This window comes from Oxyura jamaicensis, chromosome 14, assembly GCF_011077185.1.
Source record: "Oxyura jamaicensis isolate SHBP4307 breed ruddy duck chromosome 14, BPBGC_Ojam_1.0, whole genome shotgun sequence".
NCBI classification, from domain to species: domain Eukaryota; kingdom Metazoa; phylum Chordata; class Aves; order Anseriformes; family Anatidae; genus Oxyura; species Oxyura jamaicensis.
In genome coordinates, this window is record NC_048906.1 from 7,479,556 (window position 1) to 7,506,766 (window position 27,211).

At 36.4% G+C, this 27,211-nt stretch overlaps 2 protein-coding genes across 7 annotated transcripts in view; one reads left to right on the forward strand and one right to left on the reverse strand.

The window, feature by feature from the left end:
* The first annotated feature begins 47 nt into the window (after nucleotides 1–47).
* CCZ1 (CCZ1 homolog, vacuolar protein trafficking and biogenesis associated) lies at nucleotides 48–16,919 on the forward strand. The gene is made up of 15 exons (XM_035339691.1): nucleotides 48–292; nucleotides 1,901–1,998; nucleotides 2,125–2,218; nucleotides 2,316–2,390; nucleotides 3,409–3,456; nucleotides 4,095–4,178; nucleotides 6,468–6,643; nucleotides 7,766–7,847; nucleotides 9,639–9,700; nucleotides 10,616–10,727; nucleotides 11,366–11,399; nucleotides 11,750–11,867; nucleotides 14,075–14,233; nucleotides 15,311–15,438; nucleotides 16,571–16,919. The coding sequence occupies exons 1-15, from the start codon at nucleotides 188–190 to the stop codon at nucleotides 16,624–16,626; spliced, it is 1,431 nt and encodes a 476-aa protein (XP_035195582.1). The 5' UTR covers nucleotides 48–187; the 3' UTR covers nucleotides 16,627–16,919.
* The window catches only part of LOC118174377 (radial spoke head 10 homolog B2-like), a 23,645-nt gene continuing 5,896 nt past the window's right edge, over nucleotides 9,463–27,211 (reverse strand). For 3 of the 6 annotated variants that reach the window (XM_035339685.1, XM_035339683.1, XM_035339680.1), the window contains 14 exons: nucleotides 26,691–26,832; nucleotides 26,067–26,188; nucleotides 25,445–25,634; nucleotides 24,602–24,713; nucleotides 23,820–23,899; nucleotides 23,565–23,713; nucleotides 22,644–22,751; nucleotides 21,581–21,757; nucleotides 20,681–20,812; nucleotides 20,154–20,205; nucleotides 19,498–19,614; nucleotides 18,127–18,319; nucleotides 17,477–17,715; nucleotides 9,463–9,844 (listed from right to left, as the gene is read on the reverse strand). In XM_035339685.1, the coding sequence (XP_035195576.1) occupies nucleotides 17,508–17,715; nucleotides 18,127–18,319; nucleotides 19,498–19,614; nucleotides 20,154–20,205; nucleotides 20,681–20,812; nucleotides 21,581–21,757; nucleotides 22,644–22,751; nucleotides 23,565–23,713; nucleotides 23,820–23,899; nucleotides 24,602–24,713; nucleotides 25,445–25,634; nucleotides 26,067–26,188; nucleotides 26,691–26,832 (1,782 nt within the window). In that variant the 3' untranslated portion in view covers nucleotides 9,463–9,844; nucleotides 17,477–17,507. Of the gene's footprint in view, nucleotides 9,845–11,864; nucleotides 12,239–15,436; nucleotides 15,597–17,476; nucleotides 17,716–18,126; nucleotides 18,320–19,497; nucleotides 19,615–20,153; nucleotides 20,206–20,680; nucleotides 20,813–21,580; nucleotides 21,758–22,643; nucleotides 22,752–23,564; nucleotides 23,714–23,819; nucleotides 23,900–24,601; nucleotides 24,714–25,444; nucleotides 25,635–26,066; nucleotides 26,189–26,690; nucleotides 26,833–27,211 lie in introns of those variants that run through there. The other 3 variants (XM_035339682.1, XM_035339681.1, XM_035339684.1) reach the window with 3 other exon arrangements.

A 27,211-nucleotide genomic window follows, 5' to 3' on the forward strand; every position in this document is an offset into this window, starting at 1 on the left:
CGCTGCTGAGCGCCGTGTCCCGCCGGGCACGGGAGCACTTCCCGGGCCGTGCCGTGCCGTTCCGGGGCGGAGGAGAAGGCGGAAGCGGTGTAGGGCTGGTGCCGGTGCCGGCGGAGGGCCCTGGGCTGCTCCCTGATGGTGTGTGGCGGCGGCGGCCGGCCCCAGGCGCGCTCGCTTCCAGCTCGGTATGGCGACGGCGGCGGCGGGGGGAGCCGCCCAGGAGAAGCAGCTCGCTCCGACCCTGCTCAGTTTCTTCATCTACAATCCCAAGCTGGGGCCCAAAGAGGGAGAGGTACCGGAGGGAGGGACGCCGCAGCTCGGGGCTGCGGGACGAGAAGGGCTCGGGGGCCCTCTGGTGCTTTCCCGGACCTGGGGCGGCTGTCGGGGCTCGGCTGCCCCTCTTCGAGGCCCTGGGGGTCGCGGGGTTACCGCTCCCCCTGGCTCCTGCGGCCGCTTTCCTCTCTGGCCGTGTCCTGCTTCAGGCAAAGCAGTAACCAAGGTGTTGTCAGTGGTAGCATGTAAAATATTGCAGGTGGTCTGTTAAGTACTGTGTTTTAATGATGTGGTATCTTCTTCTAAAATACCGTTTTCAATTGCTATAATCTGGTAAAAAAACTTCAGTCTTTAATTCAGCTAAATCCAAGCTATTTCTAGTATTCTCATGCCACTGTGATTTTTAATTTCAATAAGCCAGAATCTGTATTTTTAGATAATAACATATTGTATGATTTGTGCGATAGCCTGTAGTTTTAGCAGTACTTTTGCACAGGGCTGGGGCTGTACTTTATTTATTAGTGACTGACAAGGCTGACTGCACCCTCAATGAGTCCATGGATGGCTTGAAGGTGGGGGGCAGCTGTTGGTGTGCTGGAGGGCCAGGCTGCTGCTTGGAGGGACCCTCAGCAAGCTGGGGAAACAGCTAGAAGAAACCTCACGAAGTTCAACAAAAGCAAATGCAAAGTCCTGCATGTGGGACAAAACAATCTCACGCAGCATGGGCTGGCTGGTTAGAAAGCAGCTTTGCAGAACAGGACCAGGGAGTCCTAGTGAACAACAGGTTGTACATGAATCAGCAGTGTGCCCTTGTGGTAGTGAAAACCAACAGCATCCCAGGTTGTGCGAGTGAGAGTGTATTAGCAGGTTAAGTGGTTGCTTCCCCTCTGTTTGTGGGCACTCTGGTCCTCTGGGGCTTCCCAGAGTAGGAAAAACACTGACAGACTGAAGCAGGTCTAGCAGAGAGCCCCTGTTGGTCGGGAGGCTGCAATACCTGATGTGTCAGAAAACCCTTAGAGAACTGGGTGTGTGCAGCCTGAAAAGCAGAACATGTTGGAAGGGGGTCTTGTGGCTGTCTTCACTTGCCTGAGGGGCCATTATAGAGAGAATGGAGCCAGGTTCTTCTTGAAGATGCACAGTAAAAGGATAAGAAGCAATGGAAGACATTGCAGCAAAGGGAATTCTGATGAGATAAAATAATTTCTTCGTGTTGAAGTGGTCAAACACCAGAACAGGGCCCAGAAAGTCTGTGCAATCTTCAGCCTTCGAGATACTCAGAACTTGACTGGACAGGGCGCTGAGCAATCCAAGCTGGCTTTCAAGCTACCCATGCTTTGATCTGGCTTTGAAGCTAGCCTTGCTTTGAACTAGCTGTGAAGTGGTTATGGCCTGTTATTTCAATAGCCTTGGAATTTATAAATCATTTTGAAGTGTCTTGGGATGACTGCTTAAGTATGCTTAAATATGACTTTTAGCCATTATTACAGAAGCCTATTTAGGTACAAGATAAAATTCTGCCTAAAAGACTGCGATTGAAATTTTAAAACAATAAGAACATGATCTGAGTATTCTTTAACTTTGATTCTGTTAAAATGCATTTTGCTTTGATTCTTATTTTAAATTTTAGGAAGAAAAGAAGATTCTCTTCTATCACCCAAATGAAGTAGAAAAGAATGAAAAAATTAGAAATGTGGGACTGTGTGAAGCTATAGTACAGTTCACAAGGTATAAAGTCTGACCGCGTAACTCATTGTATTAGCACAAACAAAATGCTTAAAGTTTCCCAATCATATGTTTTCTTTTTGTGTGTGTATACAAATATCTATATCTACATAAATGTTTTCTTTCTAGGACCTTTAGTCCAACAAAACCTGCAAAATCCCTACATACACAGAAGAATAGACAATTTTTCCATGAACCTGAAGAGAATTTCTGGATGGTCATGGTACTTATGCATATGATATGCATATTTCTAACACATCATATCAGAATGTTCTCAATGCATTCTGCATTGTCTAATGCCAGCCTGTTCCACCTTCTAGGTTGTACGAAACCCCATAATAGAAAAACACAAAGATGGAAAACCAGTCTATGAATATCAGGAAGAAGAATTACTGGTAATACTGAACTCTCCCTTCTCCCCCTTTTTAAATAAGTTATATTGCATTTTAAGAGTAACACCAGAAATACCTGAGTTTGATTCTTCTTGACTGCTGCCAAATTGACTTAAAATATGCATATAGCCATAAATGGAAAAAAGGCAAAGTATTTTTCAATACAATTTAGAGAAGACAGCAAGATAGGGAGTTACCCAAATGGCAGTTCAGGATCACCTAATAAATATCAGTGAAATACACAGCTGTGAAACTTTTTTGGTTAGAATAGGCAAATATTTTTTAGGATCTGTTTATTTAATAGGTTTCCTGTAAGATTCTTAAATGTAGCTTTATTAGGGTTAAGTACATGTTTTACAACTTTAAGACTACCAGTAATCTTTACTAATAAGCTGGAAAGCCAAACAGCTTAAACCTATCATGGGATTTCTTGTCCAGGCTGCAGTATCTTTATACCAGTTTAATTGTATGCAGGAAAGGTATTTGGTCAGCTGGAATAAAGTTTAAAGTGGTGGTTGTTTATGCTGCCTCTGTTCATTACAGTGTGTGTACTAGTACTGTTCCTTATTTAGTCAAAAAAGATTGGTGTTGTCAATCTATTTCATTAAACAATATGTCTTATTTCATCTGGGTTAAAGACTGTAGTCCAGTAACAACTTGCTATGATGTCCCACCTCCTTTAGCCTTTGAATGTGAAGAAGAGAACAGTGGTCAGAAATAAGCCCCTTTTAATTGACCACTGGCCCTAGGGAAATATACTATTTGTAACTGATATCTTGTGCTTGAGTTAATAACATATTTGATTTTAAATTTAAGGGGGGAAGGACTCCCTTTGAAATAGTACCTTATACTTATGAAGAAATCTCTAGATGTTGACTGAAAATGCTATTTAACTTTTCAGAGACCAACTTCTCTAATTTGTGCGTGTGCCTGCTCTTTGAGTGTTCTTTATGTGTAGCTCAACCAGAATATTTGAAATACTGCCTCTGCTTATTCTAATGCCTTGCTCTTTTTCCTGCAGGATAAGGTCTATAGTTCGGTCCTGCAGCAGTGCTACAGCATGTACAAGGTAGAGTTAATAATACAGAGGCTCTACTTTTGGGCAGAGAAAGAGATCCTTATGGTACTATTTGGATGTGCAAGCTCATCGTTGCTTTGAGATGCTTGTCTCATTGCTGTTGGCTGCAGTAGTAACTCTTAATAACTATTCCTGAAGCTGTAATAGTGGTGATGAAAGAGAAAAAATAAAGCTGTTGCAGTTGCCAGTGTTAGTTCATTAGCTTACAGGAAAATAAGAGCCTTCTAATTTCCATGAAGTCCAGATTTCTTCTTTCGTGGACAGTTATGACACTAAGCACTTGCTTTTGGTGTTTATAGTATCTGTTGGAGAAACAATGCTGAATAAAGGCCAACAAAACGGCTTTTAGAAAATAAGGAATTAAGATGTCTAAGCAACACAGATAAATAACTTCTCTACTAATGGAGAACTTATTTGCCTTCTCTAATTCTGACCATGCTGCCATGTATACCTGGAGTCTGCGAATCTGAGAGAGGATCTTTCAATAAGGGAGGGGGTAAATTTGGATCTATGCAGAGCTGTAGTACTGAGGAACTGAAGCTGTATTGTAATCTAGCTATATTCATAGTCGAGTTACATGAAATTAATGTAACTACACAATTATCTGACTGACTTCTTTTAACCACTAGCTTTTCAATGGCACATTTGTGAAAGCCATGGAAGATGGAGGTGTAAAAGTTCTAAAGGAAAGATTAGAGAAGTTCTTCCATCGGGTAAGACTTTATTTTTCAGGCACATACATGGGAAATAAGAAGTAAAAATTTTCTCTACGTTGCTTCAGTGTAACTGAGTGGAAAAGATGTAGCAACAATACAAAAAGTCAAGTTACTTGTTCTTTCCAAATACTTCCTGCTTCCTACTAACATGGTAGATCCTTTAAAGGAGTTGAACCACAAACAGGGTTATAGCTTGATAAAAGAGTTTAGCTATTGAATATTTTTTCTGATGGAATCATGTTCATTCTTTGGAAATTCTGCTTTAACGTTTGAATTAGTTAGTGGGATAATCGTTTGTGCAGACCTATTTGAGAAACTGTTAAAGAATGCTTCAAGTTGGAAAGAACCTGGAGAGGCTATCTAGTTCAACTACCTGCTCCAAGTAGGGTAACATTGAATTCAAGTTAGATTGCATGTGGCTTTGGTTGGTTGACTCTTGAAAGCATCTGGGGATGGAGATTCCACAACCTCCACGCACAGACATTGAAGTTCCATAGCACAGTCAAGTAATTGGCAGTAGTGATTTTTAACTTTTTTTTTTTTCCTGTGTGGGATTGATAGTCATGCCTGACAAGGTTTCAGGAAATAAACCTTGTTTATAACTTGTCTTCAGTGTTTAACTTCAATTTTGAACAGCAAATGCTTTAGTAAAAGGATGGAAAGTAAAACCTATTTCTGAACAGGAAGTCAATCAAATATTTTCATTTAACTTTCATGTAAAGTAGTCACATCTCGTCAAGAGTTTGAGTTCCTACATAAAAAGTTTAATTGAGCTGACTTCAGAAGATAGCAGCCAACTGTCTGTCCCCATTCTTCTCATTTGCATGGAAGGAAATGGAGGGTTGCTGTCAGCAGTTAGTTCTCTTGTAGAGATTTGAATATTGATATCTCTGATAATAATAGAGTGTAGACACTGCATACTGACGTTTAAAATTGTTCTCTTAGCAACTTTTAAGAAAAAAATAAGTGTAAAAAAAGTACATTTTGAACTGATTTTAGGATAGGCTTCTTTTTTTTTTTTTTTCCTTAGTTTTGGATTTTTCTGTTTGCATGTTCCTTTCTTGTAAGGCTGACATAGACCCTAGAATGAACCCTGTTGGCACAAGGAGTACTTGTTTGATTTGCTGGTGTACACTTTGGTCTAGACTGCATTCAAAAAATACAGCATGGCAAAAAAGGAAGGAATAGATCATCTTTAAAACATTAGTTTCCCTTTCAAGCTCCTAGTGAAGATAAAACAGTAGTCACTGAGATTAGTATAACAAACAAATCCAAGGAAAAGCTTCTCTTTTTTGCTGGGGAATTAGAAATGCTTAGAAAGTTTGGTCATGCTAATTACTCTGTTGTAACCCTATTGAATAAATTGGTTACGTGCTGATGGCAGGCTTGGTCTGCATTGAAACTGTGAAAGGAAATGAGATTTAGATTATAAACTGTGACAGAGACCTGTCATACTGTCTGTAAGCACCATGGAATATGAATACGCGTTTCTAAAAGGAATGAGAACAAGCTCTAATTTTTAAGCTAATAAAATTATTTTGCAAAGCTGAAGATTGATCTGAGCAGTTCAACGTGTATGTATGTGCTTGGTTGAATGCAGATTTTTTTTTTTTTAGTAGGTAGACAAAGATTTTTGTAATGACTTGATAACAACTTGCTTTAGCTATGCTGTCTTCTGTGTATGAAACTAATTTTTGTTGACTATTTCCTACTAGTCTAGTACGGTGGTAATGTATGCAGTGCAGTGAAGTTCAGAAATGGGGCTTGTTTTATTGCTTGGTTTTTGGTAAGGTGAAATGACTGTAGAGGGAGCCACTGGATAACTCATCTTCCATAGACCAGGGTGTCTGATAGTGTGTTTAAAATGTCTTGGTAAAGCTTATGATCTATCAGGAAAGAGAATAAAATTTTTTTTTTGCACATTGCAAGTTAGTGGATTTATTTAATACTTCAGTGAAAATATTTCATAGAATTATTCTGTGATTCTATGATCTAATATTTCTAGAGAGTTAGTTCTGAAATTAAATAGTAGTATGATGGGCTGTGCATTCTTGTCCTCTCCAAGGATCTTGAGCTAGCCTTAAAAGCTGTTGTCCCTGATTAAATAGTAGTAAATTGACATCTGGATCACATTGATACATTAAGGAGTACTTCAGGCAAACAGAACTAGAAGGGATTTTTTGGATCATTAGTCTAGATTACAGGGAATTAGACTTAAATTTGTCATTTAAATGTACACATTGGAAATTTTCTGAATTCTAAAAACAACTGTCATTATCCTCTTAGTACTTGCAGACACTGCACTTACAGTCTTGTGATCTGCTGGACGTATTTTGTGGAATCAGCTTCTTTCCACTGGATAAAATGACTTACTTGAAAATTCAGTCATTTATTAATAGAATGGAAGAAAGCTTGAACATAGTCAAATATACTGCATTTCTCTACAACGATCAGCTTATCTGGTAGGTACTATGATAATTTCTTTTCTGTGTTTTTAAATTATCATCCTATAAATAAGTGCCATAATAGCAAAGCTGAATCCGTGAACAAGGTGCATGAAAATGCAAAAACAGAATGCTAGGAAGAGTGATGTGGAAGAACGTCATTGGTCTTTGGCTTTAAAAATCTTTAAGCTGTAATAAATTATTATTTCCAAGTAGGCCTAAGGAGCAGCTATAAGCCTGTTCTTGTAGTTCTATTTTATGACTTAAAATCAATGCATCTCTCCATGCCTGCAATAATTTTAGGTCTTTCCAGTTCTACCAAATATTGATTGGACTTCTATGTGAGTCTTGTTCCTACTGAACTGCTTAAGGTAAAGTCTCTGGAAGTTTTGAGCTATCAGCTCTGCTCTTAAACTAGGTAGTAATATGGCAAGGAGATTCAAAAGTTATTGGGGAAGGAACGTGAGCCTTTTATTAACCTAGTTTCCAGAACAAACCAAGCAAAAGTCCCAATTTATAGATCTCTATTTAGTTTTACAGGGGAAACTCAAAGTAATAAGCCTTGAAAAAGCATGTTTGATACTTAATTATTCTTTAATATGTTCCAGCTCTTATTGTGAAAAATACTGTGGGGAAGCATTTTTTTTAACAAGTATTTAACAAGTGTTTAAATTTGCAAAATCAATGCTAACTTAACTTTTCAGCTGATTTAGGGGGTATTTACTGACATGAAACAGTTGTTCAGTGCATACTGCTTCGTTTGCAGCTAAACATTTTATTTTTCAAAGGCTGTGAGGAAATCATAAGAGAATTGCACTGTTTCTGAAGAGAAATCTTGTTTTTTTGGAAAGGCTTACTACTTTGTGCTTACACTACATAATTATGACATCAGATATGAGTTAGTAGCAGGAGATATGACTTCTATTTCATGGCAAACTTCTATTTAGGAAACAAATTAACATCCAAACCACATTTTATTAAAAATGAATATTCTGGGACTGAATCTACTGATACTCTAAAATGTTTCTACCCTAGTTTCATGTGTGCTTTGCTGCCTGGGTTGCGGTTGGGGGAAAATGTGTGATTTGAGCAATGCAGGACAAACAGCACTTGCGTTTTTATCTCTACTTGATGTTCTAGGAGTGGACTGGAACAAGATGACATGAGAATTTTGTACAAATATCTCACAACATCTCTGTTTCCAAGACACATGGAGCCTGAGGTATCATAGTGGGAGTGTTTGTTCTTTTTCCTTCTGTCTATTTTGTAATGCTAAAGCCTAAAATACCAAAGAGCAGCATCTATTTTCCCCTACCCACCTTAAAATTCAGTTTAGGAATGCCTGAGATTTATTGTTTTGGGGGCATTCTACTAAGATCAGTAATGTTTGTACCTATAATTTACAGTATGAATTCCACTGATAATTTGAATAAGGGTTGCTGATAGGAATTTCCTAAATGTTGATACCTAATGATTCCTTATAGCACCAGTGGAGACCTGCTCAGGCTTAAAAGTGAATGCTATACATGTTCTTGACTGTCACCCTCGCAAAAGCCTACAGTGTTTGAGGCAAAGCTGGGTATAGCTGAGTCTTTTATGAGTAGTGGACGGTGGGATCGAAATAAGCTTACTGCCAATATACTTCCGTTATCATGGGAAAAGAGCATTTTAATGGAAGCACTATTTTAAAACAAAATTATTTAAAAACATTGCATTTGGGTCTATTAAAGATGTGCAATGTTAGTGATCGAAGCCATGGAAGCTTTTAAAGTAATTGAGTAAATTGTGTGTGGTTTTCCAGTTAATAAAGTGTTGCTCGAATACACCAATTTTGATATATAACATCTTAGAAACTCCCTAAGCTGCACAAATACCTAGTAATTGGCCTCTGAGTCTTTGTCCAGCAGCTCAGCGCTTGATGAATAGAACTTTCACACTGCTTGAGGTGAATTTCAGAAGTCATCGAGCCTTATTGACAGGACTTTTTCTTCTCCTGTAACTGAATCAAGCGAACTTCTATAGCTTTTAGTGAGCTTTACAAAAAAAGAAAACATTTGATTTAGGGTGTTTGTTTCAGTCTTCCATGGATTGGCATATGAAGCTGGAGAGGGGAAAGTTTATTGTTCCCTGAATTTTTTTAAAAAAATGTATTTGTAGCTGTTTAATTAGCTGCTACATGATGTTCACAAACAAAAGGGGGAACCCTAAGTTTGATTTGAGTTTTTCTACCTTAGGATATAATTTTTGATGCTAAGAATAGCAAGGGATCTCATTCCCAGAGATGACTGTAGCAACACAGTTAACATTTGCGGTGCTAACAGTTTGAGTTCATTCTCTCTGTAAGTAACAACCAAACAGGAAGAATAGTGCAGAACATCTTCTAAAAAGAAAAATCATGTAAACGCAGAACTGTTTACTTCAGTGAGGATTTTTTGTGTGTGTGAGCTTAAGTAGCTGATGTAAATAATTACAGGTAGTAGATAGTGTGTGGCACAGCCTCATAATTTAAAGTACAGGCTGTGCTTTGGCACAACAAATTAAAAGTGAGGGCTCAGCTAATGTGTGTGGTGCTAACGTAGGACCTGACCGCAGCAGACAGGGTGAACAGACCTGCCTTCCCTGTATGTCACTTTGAAGAATTCATTCAAATGTGTTTCATACCTGCATAATGAAGATACTTCCCTACTTCATAGTCCTGACCATACTCAGTATCGCAAACAAATCACTTCAGCCTAATGGCTAAACAGAACATGGAGTTCTTTGAGACCACATGGAGTTAGTTATCCTTTTCCCCACCCCCAGCAAAGCTCCAAAGTAATAAATGCAAAATCAGAATGTTCTGTTCTGTCAGCATCTCTTTAGCTTTGTATCCATCACATTACACAGAGTATATATCTTCATGAGCATTATTTTCTGCAACAGTTTATATATAATATGATATAAAGACAGCCTACAAAAGAGTAACAGAAAATACCTCTAAGCTGTTTTTTTCTTGTGTTCTTTTTTGCTTCAGTTAGCAGGAAGAGATTCTCCAATACGTGCTGAAATGCCAGGAAATCTACAACATTATGGAAGGTAGCTCTTAATAACTGTCACTCTCTACTTCTTCCCTCAAGGGCAAAACGTTTGAGAGGAGTGAATTTATTTTTGGGTACATGTTCCACATGTAGTCCATTCCACAGAGTCATACAGTAGTCAGTACAATGTGAAACTTGACCTCTGAGGGGAAAAAAAGAGAAAAATAAATATGCAGAAACAGTAATTAAGCCTCTTCTTCCCTACTGTTCTTAATGCACTGCATGAAAAGTTTTGGCAGTGTTCCAGACACTTCTTTTCAGTCAGGCACTTCAGATAAAGGTGCATGTATCTAGTGATTTATTTTTCCTCTGTACTCGGTATGTCAGAGGGGGAATTCTGCACTTAAGCAGCTGGGCAACATTTTGAATAATTACGGGCTCAAACATCTTTAACCACTATAATCCCCTTTGCCTGATTTAGAGTATTCTGTTGGGATAGAAGCAGTGGCACGTGCTTTCCTGCTTTTCACCTCAAAGTTAAGTGCTCCTAATACATCACTGTTCTACATAAAGCTAATCTGAATATACTATTGGAAAGTGGAGGATGAATGCCTCCCCGGTAGCAACAAAAAAAGTTGTTTTTTTTTTTTTTTAAGTCACAACTTGGATGTGGAAGGAATTTGGCTGTTGTTCAACTGACAATCTGTGCAGTTTACTTCCTTATCATTTTTTACTCTGCTTTTCTGATCCTGTTTCTTCAGCTGGAGCATACATGCAAATAATACTTTGAAAATAAGAGCACTGAGGTAATATATAAAGGAAAGGGTTCTGTGCCTATCTGGATAGCTGAAAACGTACTGTATGCAAATCCATTCATGCATGCAAGTAATTGCTAGTTTCAAAAACATCTGTTAGATAGGAGAAACTGAAATACAATAATTCATCACATCTGACCTGTTAAATTATTTTATAGGTTTCTTACTGGACCCTTAAATCTTAATGATCCAGAAGCAAAATGCCGGTTCCCCAAAATATTTGTTAACACTGATGACACTTATGAAGAGCTTCATTTAATTGTTTATAAGGTATTACACTTTTCTCTGCAATTATTCCTCAGAATTAGGAATCTATATACAACGAGAAGCCAATGATGTGAAATATTTGTGAACTGCATAATGAGATGCATTGATAGGACCAGGTTAGAACGAAGAGACAGAAAACTGTGGAATTTCTAGCAATAAGATTTAAAATCTGAATCTACTTCTTCCCCTCTCGTATACCCTCCAAAAAAAAAAAAAAAAAAAAAAAAAAGTTTTATCAAAACAAAATGCCAGCCTTAGTAAGTTTACATGATTTCATGCCTGGTTTTATGTTGCATTAATCAGTGGGGAGAAAAAAATAATATTTTTTGTAATGAAATGCAATTCCTTGCAGACATATGTCCTTGCATGAAATGCACTTAGTAGCAAATTTTACATTTCCCCTACAACTTATACACTCTAAACTGGGCTGAATTTTAAAATCCTAACTATCCCTTGTTATGGTAGACTGCAAAGAGATTATCCTATTAAAGGGTAAGGATAATCACCTTTAAACTAGGTGATTATTTTATTATTATTATTTAACTGGTTTACCTATGTGTGACTGCACTGAAGTATTGGTATTCGAGGTAGTTGAGGTAACCTGTTGTAAATGTTTTTTTGCTTTAACTTTTTTGTTCCAGGCCATGAGTGCAGCTGTCTGCTTTATGATTGATGGTAAGTACCTACTAGTATCACTTCTTCGGTGAGACACAGTACAAAATGCATACAACTTGTTTTACTTTGGAAAATATTGAAGTTAATTTCTTACTTGAGACACTTCTTCATGAGTGCTTTTTATCAGTCTTTCGATTTTGTTCCATTGCTGTAGGTCATTCAATTTACACAATAAAATGACTAAATATTGCTTAAAGTTAACCTTATGGATGATTTGGGAAGTGCACAGGTGTAACTGAGAAATTTGTCCCAGGACTCTAAAGGATGTTTAAAGAAAGCAACTACAGAAACTGTACCTTCTACTGTGGGAAGGGAATCTCACCTCTCCCCTTTCTTTACATGCCATGTAGCTTCAATTCCGCCTACACTGGAGTTTTGCCGTAAACTGGACAGCATTGTCGGGCCTCAACTTACTGTGTTAGCATCAGACATATGTGAACAATACAACATCAACAAGAGAATATCAGGGTTTGTACCGTGTTTCTGTTGCAGTCCTGCTTTATTTGGTTAAAAATTAGCTTTAATGAACTGCTTATATAATGGTAATATGATTCCCAAATATTGAAAGCATTGAGTTAATTGTATATCTTAGGACATTTATCTTCCTTTCTGCATCTTAAGCATTTGTAAAGTTCCTGTTTGGAACTTTATGTACATGGATGGATGTAAAACCTCTGGGCTTAGGTTGTTTATTGAGACAAGGACATAGAAATCAAGCCTGACCTTTCACAAGCAGCTTTATTTTCTTTTGTGTTCTTCATTTGTAGAAGTACTTTACTTGCACATCAGGGCATCATGGACTGCTCTTTGTGGCACTTGTTTCAAGTGCAAGATGTAGCCTATAAACAGATGAGTGGCCTTTGAATAACCCAGTTCTTCCTGGGGAAAGACCTAGAAGCATCCAGTGTAGTCTACTTTAAGGTAGCCTGACTGAGTGAAGACTGTTTGCCATGGGACTGATGTTCTAGTCTTCCCTTCATTATGTTGAGAAACTCCCTTGGTCCCAAGTTCTTGTGCTCTCTTTAATTACCAATTCCTGGCAGGGAAACACTTGTTTTCTCATGGTTTCTGCCTCATCAGTAGGGCAGGATGTATGGTGGTTTTTTGTTTGTTTGTTTGTTTTTGTTTTAATTTAACTCCTGCAGGTTCAACTCTTATCCCATTTTCTGGTTCCTCCTCCAACTGTCCAGTTCAAGAATTTTCTTTCATGCTGCATTAACCCAATAGAAAGGTAGCGAGAGCACAGGAAAGACAACTTCCTTGCTATTGCTTTGGAGCCAAAAGTCTGTGCAACATATTTGATGGATATCAAAGGTTTTATTTAGGATGCTGAAGCTATGCTTCTTATCTTATGGGAATTATGCTACACGGAAAAAGAAGTTCTAGATACTAGAATGACTTATGTTGAACATTTTTTTGTTTTTCATTTTGGAGTGGATTTTTTTTTAGTTATAATGCAAGCTTTAAAGTTAAGTACTTTTATTCAGAAGTATTGCTTCTTGGTGTGGTCATGTATGGTAGGCGAGGAAAATAAATTATTTATTATTTTTCTATTTTGCAGAACCAAGGTAACAAAGGAAAAAAATGAAAAAGCATGCTAATGCTTTAGAAAATCTGAAAAAAATCTCTTAAAACTATAGCTGATTTTCCATATAAAATGACTTATTTGTAGGTAAATTTGTTAACTGTTAATTGAACCAAGAGCTGCAGTCACATAAAACAACAAAAAATGAATTAAAGATAGGTGTGAGACTTAATTTTTATAGTGGTAGCATGCCAAATCAGCAGAATTGCAGGGTACAGAGAAGGATGCACTTGAAATTGTGCCAATCTACTGAATCATTAAACTTTTTTTTTTTTTTTTTCTTGTCATCTGGGACTGGTTTTGGCTGCTTTAACCCTCTTAAAGTTTAATGCCACAGTGTCCTGAAAACATGATACAGTTTCTTGACACTAATGCACTGGGTTGACAGAGACAAAGGGTATCTAGTTGTTTGCTAAGGTGACTGGTGTCATCATAGTATCTCGATTCTGAATAATACATAGCCTGAAGTACCAATTGCAAGTTTTTGTTGTGGCTTAAACCAAAATTACAGCTCTAAGTGACAGATTTTATATTACCTTAATAAAAGAGGAAATGGAGGAGGATAACTGAGGCAGGAGTTTGAAAACAGTCTTGCCCGGGCCACAAAAATGATGGTCGAAAACTAATTCCCTGGATCAAGGAAGAGTCCTTCCTTTTGACTTAACAAATAAAGATGTGAGCGGAAGATTCCTAAGTAGTCAAATTAAAGACTCATCTCCATTCAAAGCAGGCTGAGCTGACACAGCCAGGAAACAAAATGGTGATGGAGGAAGAAATAGTTTATTAGAAAGATCTGAACTAAATACTGATGGGATGTGGGACCAGGCCCTTAGATTCCACTGCCTCTATTTCTTAGCAGCCTAAGAGGAGGAAAAACTGTTTGAGGTTTTCAATTTTTATTGAAGTTAAGTTTGATCTTGCTGCAAGTCTTAATGTACTTGGTCTCTGCAATGTGAAAATAAGCTCAGGATGTCTCAGTAAGTTTTGCACTGTATAGTTGATAAATATTTTCTGTGAGTCTTGTACTTATAGAACATGTTAGTACTTGCAAGTCACCAAGTCGCTTTTTTTTTTTTTTTAATCTTCCTAGGGCTGAGAAGGAGCCACAGTTTAAGTTTATCTATTTCAATCACATGAACCTTGCAGAGAAGAGTACTATTCACATGAGGAAAACACCCAGTGTATCACTTGCATCTGTACATCCTGACCTCATGAAGATTCTTGGTGACATCAACAGTGACTTCTCTAGGTAATGCTTAACTATTAAATAGCCTGTAACCCCTTCTGTCAAATACATTTTTCAGATGTGTGAAGCTTTCATGCCTTTTTGTTCATGGATCGCTTTCATAGCTCTATAAAGAACTATATAATGTGGGTCATATTTACCACTTCTAACCAATACAAAATATTATGTCATATATAATTTTTTTTGTCCTATTAAAAAATAATTTAGAGGTCCTGGCCCTTTCTTTATCCAAGAAAATATCTAATCTATGTGGAACTTTAGAGTAACCATAATAAACTTAGAAAGGGCCTGAAGCCAAGTACTTTTGCACTTAAGTCCATCTAATGTCACAATAAGTAGCATAAAAGACAGGGAAACCTGCTTCTGCCTGTCATACTAAACCCTCTGCTGGGGTGGGCAATAGATAAAACCCAAGCCTTGCAGTTACTACAGTACTGCTCATAGGAAAGATAACTGCCTTCTTGTAAAGGGTATCGTCTTACCTAATTCAAGGTTGGAGAGACCTTCCTAGAACTACAACTCATAAAAATATGAAAGTGTTGAATGATTATGATGTCTATAGCTCTAACTATGGACTAGCAATAGTCCCACTCTGTGTAATAAGGACAAGTTTTTCATTTTCAGTTTTAAGTCAGAGTTTCATCATATTATGGAAGTACTGGGTTAGTGACAGCCTTATATAATAGACCTACTTGTTCAGCGTGGTTTAGTTCTATGTTTAACAACTTGATGTGTGCTGAGAGTCTACAATCTCCACCTTCTGTTATCTGGTCACAGCGTAGCAAAACATAATGCTATGAAACATGTCCTTAACTTCATGGACAGTGTTTTCTTCGAAGTGCAGGAATGTTTGGCCAACAGACAAAGAAAGAATTGTGCTCCTAGATGAGTAAGTCATTCTGTGCAGCTTATTTATGAAGTCTTGGACTGATGAAATATGTTGAAGTTAGTACTCTGTTAGTATCTCTTGACACTCCACAACCACAACAATTTAAGATGTTATTATTAATAAATTAGTACAACTGAAAAATTGACTATCAACTTGCCACCACATCCTTTACTTCTTGAAACTTCTTTCAGAGTTGATGAAGATGAGGAAATTATCGTGAAGGCAATGAGTGATTACTGGGTAGTTGGGAAAAAGTCTGACCAGAGAGAACTGTATGTTATTTTGAATCAAAAAAATGCAAATCTGATTGAAGTTAATGGTAAGGATTGGCTTTTTATTACTTTTAAATAAAGTTACTACTGAAATGTATGCCCATGGAAAAGTAATAAAATCCATCTCATGCAAAATCCAGAGAGGGAGTGATTGATGATAGACCAGATAAGTTTGTGTCAGGTTTTAGTCTGCTTTCTCTATCAGCTATGAAAAAAGAACAACATAAATATTCATCAGACGTTCTTAAATTATTAATGAGTCATTCTTCTTTGAAATAATAGAGGAGTACTTTGTGATGTTTAGGAGTAATTAATGAAGTGTATTACAGGCAAGAGATGAAAATATTTACATCTGACATAACTTACCCGTGGATCACAGACATAAAACTTATACATCACGTCTCTCCTGTCAGTGATCCTTCTGAATATTGTTGTTTCTAAGACTGTTTGAAGACTGATTTGCTCTGAGAGAGCAAATGAACATTAAGATGCATTAAGCTTTTAAACAGATTGATTTTAAAGAGAAATGGCAGTTTGAGTTATTACTTGCAGCAATTTGGGGCTTCAAGGTTTTTATAAAGAGGCAATGCTCTTGTTTGGATGATAGGAAATAATAGGTTTAAGCCATAGAAAAAATATTAATTAACTTAAATTTTAGAAAGAGGACCTGGTTGCATGACTTACACAGTGACCACTAATTGTCCTTTAGCATCAAACTTGCCATACAGAAACAGTGCACCTTATAAACTCAGAAGGTCCTGCTACCTGTGAAGCATTGTCTGCCACGTGGCACAAAGCAGAAGTTTTGTTGACTTGATCTATTGTAACAGACTACAGTAATCCTTCCTTCCTCTGAAAAGGTGTTCTTACACTTCCTTGTGTGGAAGCTAGGTCTGCTGTTGTAGCGTAGAAGTTTAAGATGTGGTCCATTGGCAAGCTTAAATCATCACTTAGACTTCAGCCACTAAACAATACAACTTATCTTTCACACAGTCTGGAACTTCAGATTTAAGTCAACCTTCTCTTACTGAAGACAAAATTCCTTATTTCTACAAGGAAACTCCTACTTTTTTCTGCTTGAATTAAATTATACTCTACTTGATGCTTGCCATGGCTTTTCTTGCACAGCTTCCTGTAAAATATACTGATTTCTAAAACTTGTACTTTTTTTTTTAACAGAAGAAGTGAAGAAACTTTGTGCAACACAATTTAATAATATTTTCTTCTTGGATTGATCTGCAAAGGGCTGATTTATTGAAGATGTCAATGTCAGACACTTGTTCAACATGAGAAGTTATTAGTCATATTATTGACTGGAATAATGACAATAGTAAAGCAATACTTGCTTTGTAAGAATCAAAATTTCTACTAAAATCTGTAAACTGATCATAAAATTTTTAGATTTTAAAAATGTTTATGTGCAAACTAATTAAAAACCAGTCTGAATTCATCTGTACCATTCCATTCTGATGTTATGTGAATATTTTACTGGATAATAAAATTAATAATTGTTACACTTTTAAGGGCATCTTTTGGTTTCCCTGTGTTGATTTGTACAAAATTATCAGAAAGTCATGCTGTGATGTGGAACTAGACTGGTTACACAAGACCTCAGAAAAGGTGCTACAAAATTATTTGTTCAACGTTGACCTGTTTTTAAAGCCCCTCCTTCATCCTGACCGTTTTCGTTGTCAAATTCTTACTTAAACGTAGGTCTACTCCAGACAGGACCACAAAAGTACTTGCTTATATGAAACATTTCAATCAAATAGACAATGATTTAAGGAGAAACCATTTATTTGGGGCATACACTCATGATACGGGATATCAATTCTATACCAGCTCAACCATGATAGAATTTTTAGTTAATCATCAAATACTGACTTTTGGAATAGTTTTCTTTATGCAAAGGGTTACCCTCATTTACCTACATTTTCTTTTTCCCAAAGCCCTTCATTTAAGGCAGCTGGCCATGAAGTTTAATTTCCCTGTGAAAACACTGTATGCACTTTTATCTCACTTGTGTTTTAAATGCTACTGCAGCTGTTTTTTGGTGCATTTGTTTTTTCTTCAAAGAATACTTACATACTTGAAGCTTCAGGCTTCATCAGAAGATTTACTTCTTCTTTCTCTTTGCGCCTGCAGGCACCTTGGTAACAACAGGGGGTGGTACAACGGATGCCTCTTCCTTTGGAGGAGGTACTAACTGTGCAACAGGCTCCTCTAACTCCTTAATAGCTGTGTTCTTGGACTCAAAAGATCCTTTTTCAACTGTGGCCTCTTCCTCCCTTTTTGCCTCTTCTGCTTCTCTTTCAGCAATAAGCCTGAGTGAACAAAGTTTAGATTTATGTACTGTAGATTTATACTGGCCAAGCAACTACACCTATATTCACATTATAAGCTGTCATACTGTAGAAAAGCAGAAAGTCCAGCTAGTTAATCCTTCAAGTCCAATTTACAGTATTCAAAACTACATTTAACTTGACTGCCTTTATACAGAGCAGAACTAGGAAAGATTGTTCTGTAACCTGGAGAGCCTGCATTCATTATTCCTGAAAGTAATAAGTAATGTTCCTGACAGTTACGCAAGTTACATTCTATCTGTTGCTTACTATATTTAGATGGGTTTTTCCCCAGTTACAGTATGCTATACTACTTTATTACAGTGGATTTCCTGTTTTCAATAATTTTGCTAATAGAAGATAAAATATTTTGAGATAAGATACCATACGTACTTTGCCAGCTCCTCATCCTTCATCTTTCTCAGCTCAGCTAACTCAGCATCCTGTATTCGATTTTCTTTTATTTTTTCCCTCAGTGCTTTTTCATGACGATAGGCAGGAAATAAGTTGTTTATAAAAAAGATTTGCACTTGATACATCCACTGACCAAATTCCTCATCTTTTCCAGTTTTGGCTTCTAGTTTATCTGCAACATACAAATTAAACACGTTTGTTTAACAGAATATAAATATTTCAAATGCTTGTTGGACTACAGTATTTCAGATCTGATACCCTGCAACAGAAAAGCCTAGCTGCACTGATCATTATGCTCCTCACCTCTTCATATCTGAGCAATACACCCTTGTTTCTGCATAGTATAAAAGGTGATGACTCAGAAACTTAGAACTGATACATGTGAAAGGGGATAGCCTTTTTGCAGGTCTTCAGAGTGACTCATCTCTGTGAATGGAATCACAAGAATATAACCATTCCCTTTAATCCCATGACAGCTGTCTTAATTATGCAGTAATCTGACAACAGTTCAGTACCTGTGTCTCCCGTACATGGCGGAATGGAGAGATTAGCATGCCTCTCTGAAAGAACAGAACTGCAACTCATTGCTGTGACTGTCAAAAAATAGGCTAGGTTGTATCTGCTTGTTCTTTAAGAAACAGTTTTTTCAGATCTAACTTTTCAGTCAGATTTCAGTGAAATATATGATTGCTTAAAAAAAAAAAATAAAAATAAAAATAAAAATTAAAAAAAAAAACTCGCCTCCTATGCTCTTGCATTTGGGTTCTTTACCCATGTAACAAGTTAACAAAGACAAAGAACAGCCCCATTGAGACCGGCTAAGCAGCCAGAAGGGCGATGTTATAAAAAGGTGAGTAACAAGAAAGTTGGTAGGCTCTATATATGAAAATGCTCTTAGCAGTTTTTCTTTGGCATGAATGCTGGCCTGTTATAACACAAAACATTTTAACCAAGATAGATAATGTTGGCACGCCATTGTTGAATATACAATAATAATTCTTTTAATAAGTAAAAGATGCAAAAAATAGCCATATGTTTTATTTATCCAAGATTGAGCTTCCCATAGAGTAAATAAAAACTACAATGTATAGATGCTCTACAAATAAGATGTGGCATTTTAAAATTGTGGAAATTATTTAAGTTTTTACTTTAAATTCTCTTTTAAATTACACTTTAAAATAACTCTCTTAAAATTTTTCTTCAAAAAATTTCCTTCAGAATTAATGTTCATTTACTGCCCTCTTGTGTCAAGCTGAAATCTGCATATACAAATAATATTTCACAACTGAAGAGCTATGAGGGGTGTGTGCATGTGCGCATGTTCATCTTAAGACATTCGGATTGCTTTACCTGTCAGTTCCATTGCTGGACAGAGATCTTGCCCTTTGTCTGTATCCCAGCTGGACAATGACCAAACACCTTTGACTTCTCCATGACTTGTGTGGATTGAGAGGACAGGATCTGGTATTGCAAACACAGAAAAAATAAAATGACTCAATCTGTAATTCTGTGCATTAAGTATTTGTTTTGATCTTCAGCAAAAACAAATACAGATTATCATCAACCTTCCAGCTTGTTTAGTGGTTGAGACACTTCTGTACCAATGAAAAGATTGTTTATAATGAATACACAGTGCAGAGTTCAATCGCCTGCTTCCATGCCCAGGAGTGGGACAGACCAGTAAGAATTTAAGTTTAAAAAAGGCTTTGAGGGTTTTTGTTTGTTTGTTTGTTGTTGTTCTTGCTGTTTGGGGGGGGTGGTAATGAAAAACTGTGATTGTTTACAATTTAAAAGCACAAAACAGATTCAAACTTGCCCAGCTAACTAAGCATAACATGCTTTGGAAGCTAAACATGGAGAGGTCAACCTTGTCATAAGCACAGAAATGAATGCCGCTACCCTCCATAATTACAATACATCCAAGTGTTCCAACAATTAACTACTGTTTTAATCAGCTTTAAAGTTGTAGCTGCCTATAGATGCTTGTGGTTAACTACAGTACTCACCCATTAAAAATTCTTGCAGAGACTGCCCTCTGTCTTCACAGGGTCTTGGTGTCTGGCAAGAAGTTTTAAATTCAGTTACTAAATGCTTGGTCTTGTATTAAAAAAAAAAAAAAAAAAAAAAAGGCAATTACATTGTCCATTTGGATCATGCAAATACCTACCCCCAAAGCACTCTCCTAATCAAATACATTCTTCAATTATGCCCATTTCAAAACATTTAACTTACAGCAGTGCTTCACACATTCAAATATTAGCAAAACAGTCACAACACTTTGCCTTTGACAATGTCCAGAGAATCAGATTATCCTATTTTAGAGTAAGGGAAAAAGCTAAGAGTATATGTAGGAGCAAATGCTTTGTTAGCAATAGAAATATCCCACTTGTAGGCTCATACATGCATTCAGGTCAAGGAACACATTTTAGTATTAGGTGAAATCCTAGCCCCTTTCAAGACTTGAAACTACCTTGGCTTCTTTGTCACCCACGAAGGGCAAACCCTCGACTTTCAGTATAGGCTTTTTATGTACCTCATGCTTCTTTATTTCATCTTGTGATATGACACTTTTGCTTGAAGACAACCATGAGCAACTGCTGAACTCAACTGCCTCAGAAATGTCATCATTTATGTCTGTACCAATTATACTTCTGCTGTAAGTGTACTAGAAAAAGTATACAAGATATTCAATACATTTTAAATGAAGATTTTTTCTATTAGTCTTTGAAAATTAACTAGTTTAACTGGCCTGTTTCACTGTGCAACTGCATGACTACTTGCAGTGATGCAAAGTAATAAGGTTATACAGGAGAGCAAAAAACGGACATAGAATGGGAAAAGGTGGTGTTCAGCAGCACTACTTACAGACTGAAATTAGTTTCTGAATTCTCTGCAATTTAATAAAAAATATTTTCATCTTGTGCATAACTCATAGTAAGTCATGCCTTCAACTATCCCGTGTCCCTAAATTATACGAGTGTCATAGGCAGCATCTTACAACCTATAGAATCCTTACTCAAAAGATTAGCAAAAAGAGGAGTGCAGCATAACCTCTGGGAATGCGCATGTCCTATCACGTCCAATAGCTTCAAGGCCATTCTTACATGGCAATTTTAGACATCCCACTTAAAGCAGGAGAAACATGTCCTCTCCTCCACCAGTCAACCCACTTATCAATTCTCCTTTGAACACTGGAAAACAAAGTACTTTCATGTGTATTTATAATTATCTATGAAAATGTGCAAGCCTGTTTATACTGTCTATCCTGATAATGCAATCTAAGGTACCAACAAACAGAAAAAGCAAAAGGATCCAACAAAATGTGCATTTATGCAAAAAGAGGAATTTGGTTTCTATGTTCAGGCTTTGCAGGGCCTGACTTTGCCCTCTAAGTAGACATACATTTATCAGGTCTGTACTGTATTAACTTTACCTGGGAGAGAGAGTATTCTGGACACAGAGACACATTTGTGGTTTTCTCAGAGAAATCCTCAGCTCTGAAGTTTCTTCTCTTCTGATTATCATGATCTACCTGCTCTTTAATCATATCATTGGTAACATACACCAACGCACAGTCGAGAAGAGCTTCAATAAATTCAAGAAAAACCAACTAGAGTCAAACAAAACACAGTGATTAATTCATTAATTTTCACAAATCCTTTCATCACAGGCAAATGAGCAAACAAAGAACTCAAAAACTGATTGTTCACAAAGCCTCACCTGCTTCACTCAAACATTCCTTCTTTTGAAGAAAAAATGAAAACTGAATTGAACAGTTCAGTCAGTGATATACTGTCTTATGCCTTACACAAATCTTATTAAAATAAAATATTGAATAGATTTTTCCTATATCTGGAGCTACAAGAATTTTTCCCCTGAGCAATAACAGAAAATTATTGGCATTACTTAAAATATTTAATTGTACATGATGCTTCCAGAGACCCCAAGAATGGGTGTATAATGAATCCTTTATTAATGCTTATACACTGTACTCTCAGTTTATCAGATACTGTTTAAAATCATATTCAATCTTATTCAATTATGTCATTTACTTTAGATTGTCACTGGACAAGAGCTAATTCTTTAAGGGTGAAGACCCTCTATGGCATGCCACCTCATAGCTCAAGAGTCTTGTACCATTCCTCAATGGATAGTGACTGTTGGTGGCACCTCACGTATCACTAACCAAGTATTTCGTCCTCTATGTTACAATACTTTTAAGGTGTTATCTCTATGATCAGTGCCCAGGTATGCTGAGACTATACCGAAGGCAATATAATAAGCAAAATATGGAATTACACGAGCTGTACTAGAAGATACAGGCACAGAACAACAGAAAATAAAAATATTACACATTTTGTGCTCATTTCTTAAATAATAAATTACATTTTCTTCCTATTTTAGCAGAAGTGAAACCGTTTGCAACATTTTCTAAAATTAATTTTAATTTTCCTGTAGCAATGAACTACTACGTAGTGTATTTTTTCCATACACACCTCCTGCTCCAGGTTGGTACTACTGCTGTCATGTAGAGATGGCGCATCTTTGACAAGTATTTCCACAAGTCTTGAAGCAGTTAATTGTTTGCTGAGAAGTTTAAAATCCTGTGTAAGATTAAATATTACAAGTTAACAGCACTCAAGGCATTCCCATATGAATCTAATCCAATTCCCCTTAAACCCTGTGTCAAAATTTCTATTGGTTTCAAATTATACTTCCACTACACGAGAAATTATAGACTGAAATTCTGGATCAAGTTGACAGAAGTCAACAGTAATTTTTCTGGGAATTCAAAAAAACAGTGTTAAGAAAGAACTTGAGAAAGCTCGTAAATAAGAATATTAAATAGTACAATTTTGCCATCTGATAGTTTTAATTAGAAAATTTCAAGGAAAAGAAAAAAGGCTGGATTTAAACAGTGAAAGGGACTCGCAACACAGTTATATCAGTGGAAATTGTTCCCTAGCTTCAGTGTAATCTATGTCTGTCCCTGGATTGCTGAATTTTAATAAAGAATCTCATGACCATGATGCAGTAAATTAAATTAATACCTTATTCAAATTCCTTATTTTGTTATTTCAAAAGTTTCCAATCTTTGAGTTCTACCAGTATGACATTTCAGCATATATATTTTATGGGAGGAAAAATAAAAATAAAACACAGCAAAAATATTTATATTCCCTTAAAACATGTGTCTAAGATTTGATGATTTGAAATAATCAAGTAAGAAATAAGAAGGCAATCCTGCGAAGAACACATAAATTTCTATGTAACAACTGTAACATCTTTTGAACAGTTTGTACAAATGGCAATACTCATATTTTTTCAACTGTGCAAAAGTCACAGGGAGAATATTTAAATGCCTATAAAAACTGAAAAAGTGCGCCTAATCACACAAAATAACAAAAATAGATTACATTCAACATCCAAAGGAACTGCCTCATTTTCATTGTGGGTTCGAATGGAGGTCTGGTATTTGGTCTACAAAAAGCTCTGTATATTTCCCAGCATTTGTCAATGTAGCTCAGGGCAAAAAGAGTACGACGTTGTTCAGAAAACAATATACCTGTAAAAATTAATTGGGAAAAAACAACAGTTACCAGAAAATTGTGATGTATGTAGTACTAAATGAATTTCACACAGTACAGAAGAATATCCAGAATATTACTTACCCTGGATATGACATGCAGTGGGAATAACATTCCTGGACACCATTTCTACAAAACACTTACTGAGATAAGGACCTCTGTCCCTACAGGCAAAACAAAAATTACATTTTTTAATTGGCACAAAATGTAAAATGTTTTTTTAATTATTTTTTTATTGTGATGTTTTTAAAAAAGTATGTTTATCCTGTAAAAGTTTTACAACAGATTTTTCTTGGACACTCTTCAGTGAATTTCAGGGCTCTTGGTAAAAGTCCCTCCCAAAACCATCTTGAATTATGAATCCCTCATATAGAACCAAGGAGAGAAGATTCACATTTATTTCTGTTCAGTATGAAAATGTCATTTAATTAATGCAAAAACATTAAGTAGAAATTTTAAAAACACCCTCATGTTGTAGGATCAAAAGCCCACTGAAATTCCAGTCTACCTTGCACTTCAGAAATACTTGCTACAATTTATATAGACTAGTTTTTTTTGTTTGTTTTTGTTTTGTTTTGTTTTAAAAAAAAACACTATGTATTTCACCCATACATCCACCTCCAAAAGCACTAATACATGGTTTCTGCAATACCACAGCTGGTACTCCTTTGTTAATAGTGCCAGTATCAGTTACTGGGATATTTTGCCCACTATCAGAACAGGCAACAGAACGAGAATGAATTATCAAGAGTGCAAAGGCAAGCCAACGTCCTGGGAGAAGCAGGATGAAAGGAGAGGAAGAAGTCCTTGTCTGGGAAGATTCAAACATTGCACTGAAATAAATTTCACTGAAAGGTGAAACTTACTTGTGCTCCTTATGATAGATATGAAATGCTAGATGAATAAGGCGAGATAAAAACGTTCTGAAGAGTAAAGTCTCATATGGAGAATGTATCTCCTCAAGTGGTGTTTTATCACCTAAAAAAATTTGAAAAAATAACCTCTATTGCTATCATGTACATTAAAATGCTTTATAACCGTATTGAGCTTATAGCTTTCTTATCCCCTCCATCTCTGCCTATCACAGTGAAACAACACTCCAGGAAGAATCAGACGAGACACAGCATCACTTCCAAATAAGCAGGGCAAGGGAGCACAGTCCACCTACATCTATACCTTATCATTTCTCTTTCTAAAAATTCATCCCCTCAGCATATACAAATAGAAGGGGAAGTGAAATTGGAGTTAATCCCTTCACACACTGGGGACACTGCAGTGTGTCTTTATAACAACGGCACAGTTTGGTTCCAAATGGAGCTGACTCATAAACTGGCTCTATGGAAGAAAAAAAAAAAAAAATACTACATGCAAACCTGAGATAAGAGCACAACAAAAATATGAAAGATTTTTGTCTTCTACTGGTTCTTCTTAGACCTCTTAAAACTATGTGTAACTGTAGCAACAAGATCAAGGGTGAAAAAGGTTTTATACAGATGTCTGTCTCCATAGAACAATTTTTAAGTGGTATTTTAATTTTGTATTTCTCTCAGCTAAGCACCTGAAGTGCTTAACACATCCACTGAAAATTCACAAGCACAGAGGAACTTGCTGTGTGCCGCTTAACTATGAGTAGAGCCTGCCACTCCCACTCTCCATAGCTTACTATTGAAATACCTAGATTCTACATCCTAATCAACAGAAATACAAACCACTCAATATTCGATCCATTTCAGCGAGAGTTATGTTGGAGTGATGAAGCTGGCAGTCCTTCAGAAATCTCCAAAATTGGAGCCTAGTCATAAGGAAGGAGTTGTCATGAGAATCGTCACAGCCTAAGCTGCTGTAGAAACTGTAAACTCTTCTCAGTTTTGTAATATGTCTCAGCACAGCAAATTCTACCTAAATAAAACAGGACATGTTTTCAGTATAGTCTCACAGAAAGTAGGAAGCAGCTCATATGGAGTTTGTAGTGCTTCTGATCTAAATTCCTGGCTAAGGACTCAGCAGAGCATTACTCAGATGAAGTTACAATACATAGTTTTTGGTGACTGATAAAAATAAATGTCTCTGTCTGCTAGTAGACAGTCCTCTCAGTAACTGCAAGTAGTTGCTGAGTGCCCTTATGAACGTTAACATATTTTCTATTGTTTTCTAGTAGCTGCTGAGTAAGAATCAATAGTGTGTTCATTATTTGTGCTTTTCTTTTTTTCACAGCCTTCAGACTTTTGAAAAATGCTTGAACGAAAAGACTTACACTAATATACGTAAACTAGAAATAACATGAATCTCACTGTAGAAAAAAAATGAAAATCCTAGACAGTAGGCTCTTACTTGTTTCGTTTCTTCCTGTCTCTCTTCCCCTGGCAACAAGTCAAGCAGTGAAGATATATCTAATTCAATATCTGATCCCAGAGTAGAAAGATTTTCTGAGTTGTTAATGATTCCAATGGTTTCTAACATACAAGTAAATAAATTAGAATCAAAATGAAATTAAATACACACAAGTAAAAGAAACCATATATTATTCCTTCTTGTTTTACTGACTTCAGAGAAAAACAGACTCCTTTACAGTGAATAGTACGTATTTCATAATCAACGGCATAACTATTAAAGTGTAGCTTTTTCAAAAGCAACCACTAACAAAAAAAATGCAGATCTTATATCTGCTATGAAACTTCTAAACAGTATTTCAAAACTGTAAGAAGATGCAGTATGAATGTATCACTCAGTGTGATATCTATCAGTGTGAATGTATCACTGGAAAAAAAGAATAGGAGCAAGAATATTAAAATAACTTTTAAATTAAAGGAAGAAGTATTAAAATAACTTCTGTCTTCATCACAGTTCTTTGAAGACATAGGTCTGGCTCTCAAATTAGTATGAACAGCTTCACATTACAGAAGAATGAGCAACAAAAACTGAATTGGCTAGAATTTGTGTTCTTAAGCTACTTACCACTGCCAAAACAACTTCTTGTGCAAATGGCATTCAACTCTTGTGCATTCATTGCACCCACTTGAAAAGCAGGATATCCTACCATATTATCATCTATAAACTCTCCTTCATAAACATTCCCATTCTTGAAAACAAACTTGCCCTACAGACAGATGCAATTGATTAATTTTCTTATGTAATCAAAGACCAGGAAAAAATAACCCTAATGCTCTCAATTAAACAATCTTGGTCATAAAGCGTTACACGAGATAAAATAAAGCAAAAATTTTTTCATACCCTCTTTTATAAAGTATTTTGTCATCTGTTAATTACAGTACACTGATGGAATGAAGAATTGCCAACAAATCCCTTTTATTTTGTAACATATTTTGAAAGAAAAACATTCCCCCACACACACACCCGTATAGAAGGACCGCAGTCTTTTTTAGTACTTAAACAATGTGCCCATGGTTGAGTGGTTTTTTGTTTGTTTGTTTAAACAATCTGCTAATGTGAGAACATCTCTGTGCAAGGATAGCTTG

What these genes read in the sequence shown, in the direction of transcription:
- CCZ1 (XM_035339691.1), top strand. Translation starts at nt 188, where the DNA reads ATGGCGACGGCGGCGGCGGGGGGAGCCGCCCAGGAGAAGCAGCTCGCT. An exon ending in ATCAGGAAGAAGAATTACTG is followed by an intron (nt 2,391 to 3,408) that starts GTAATACTGAAC and finishes TTTTTCCTGCAG; the next exon opens with GATAAGGTCTATAGTTCGGT. An exon ending in CAAGACACATGGAGCCTGAG is followed by an intron (nt 7,848 to 9,638) that starts GTATCATAGTGG and finishes TTTTTGCTTCAG; the next exon opens with TTAGCAGGAAGAGATTCTCC.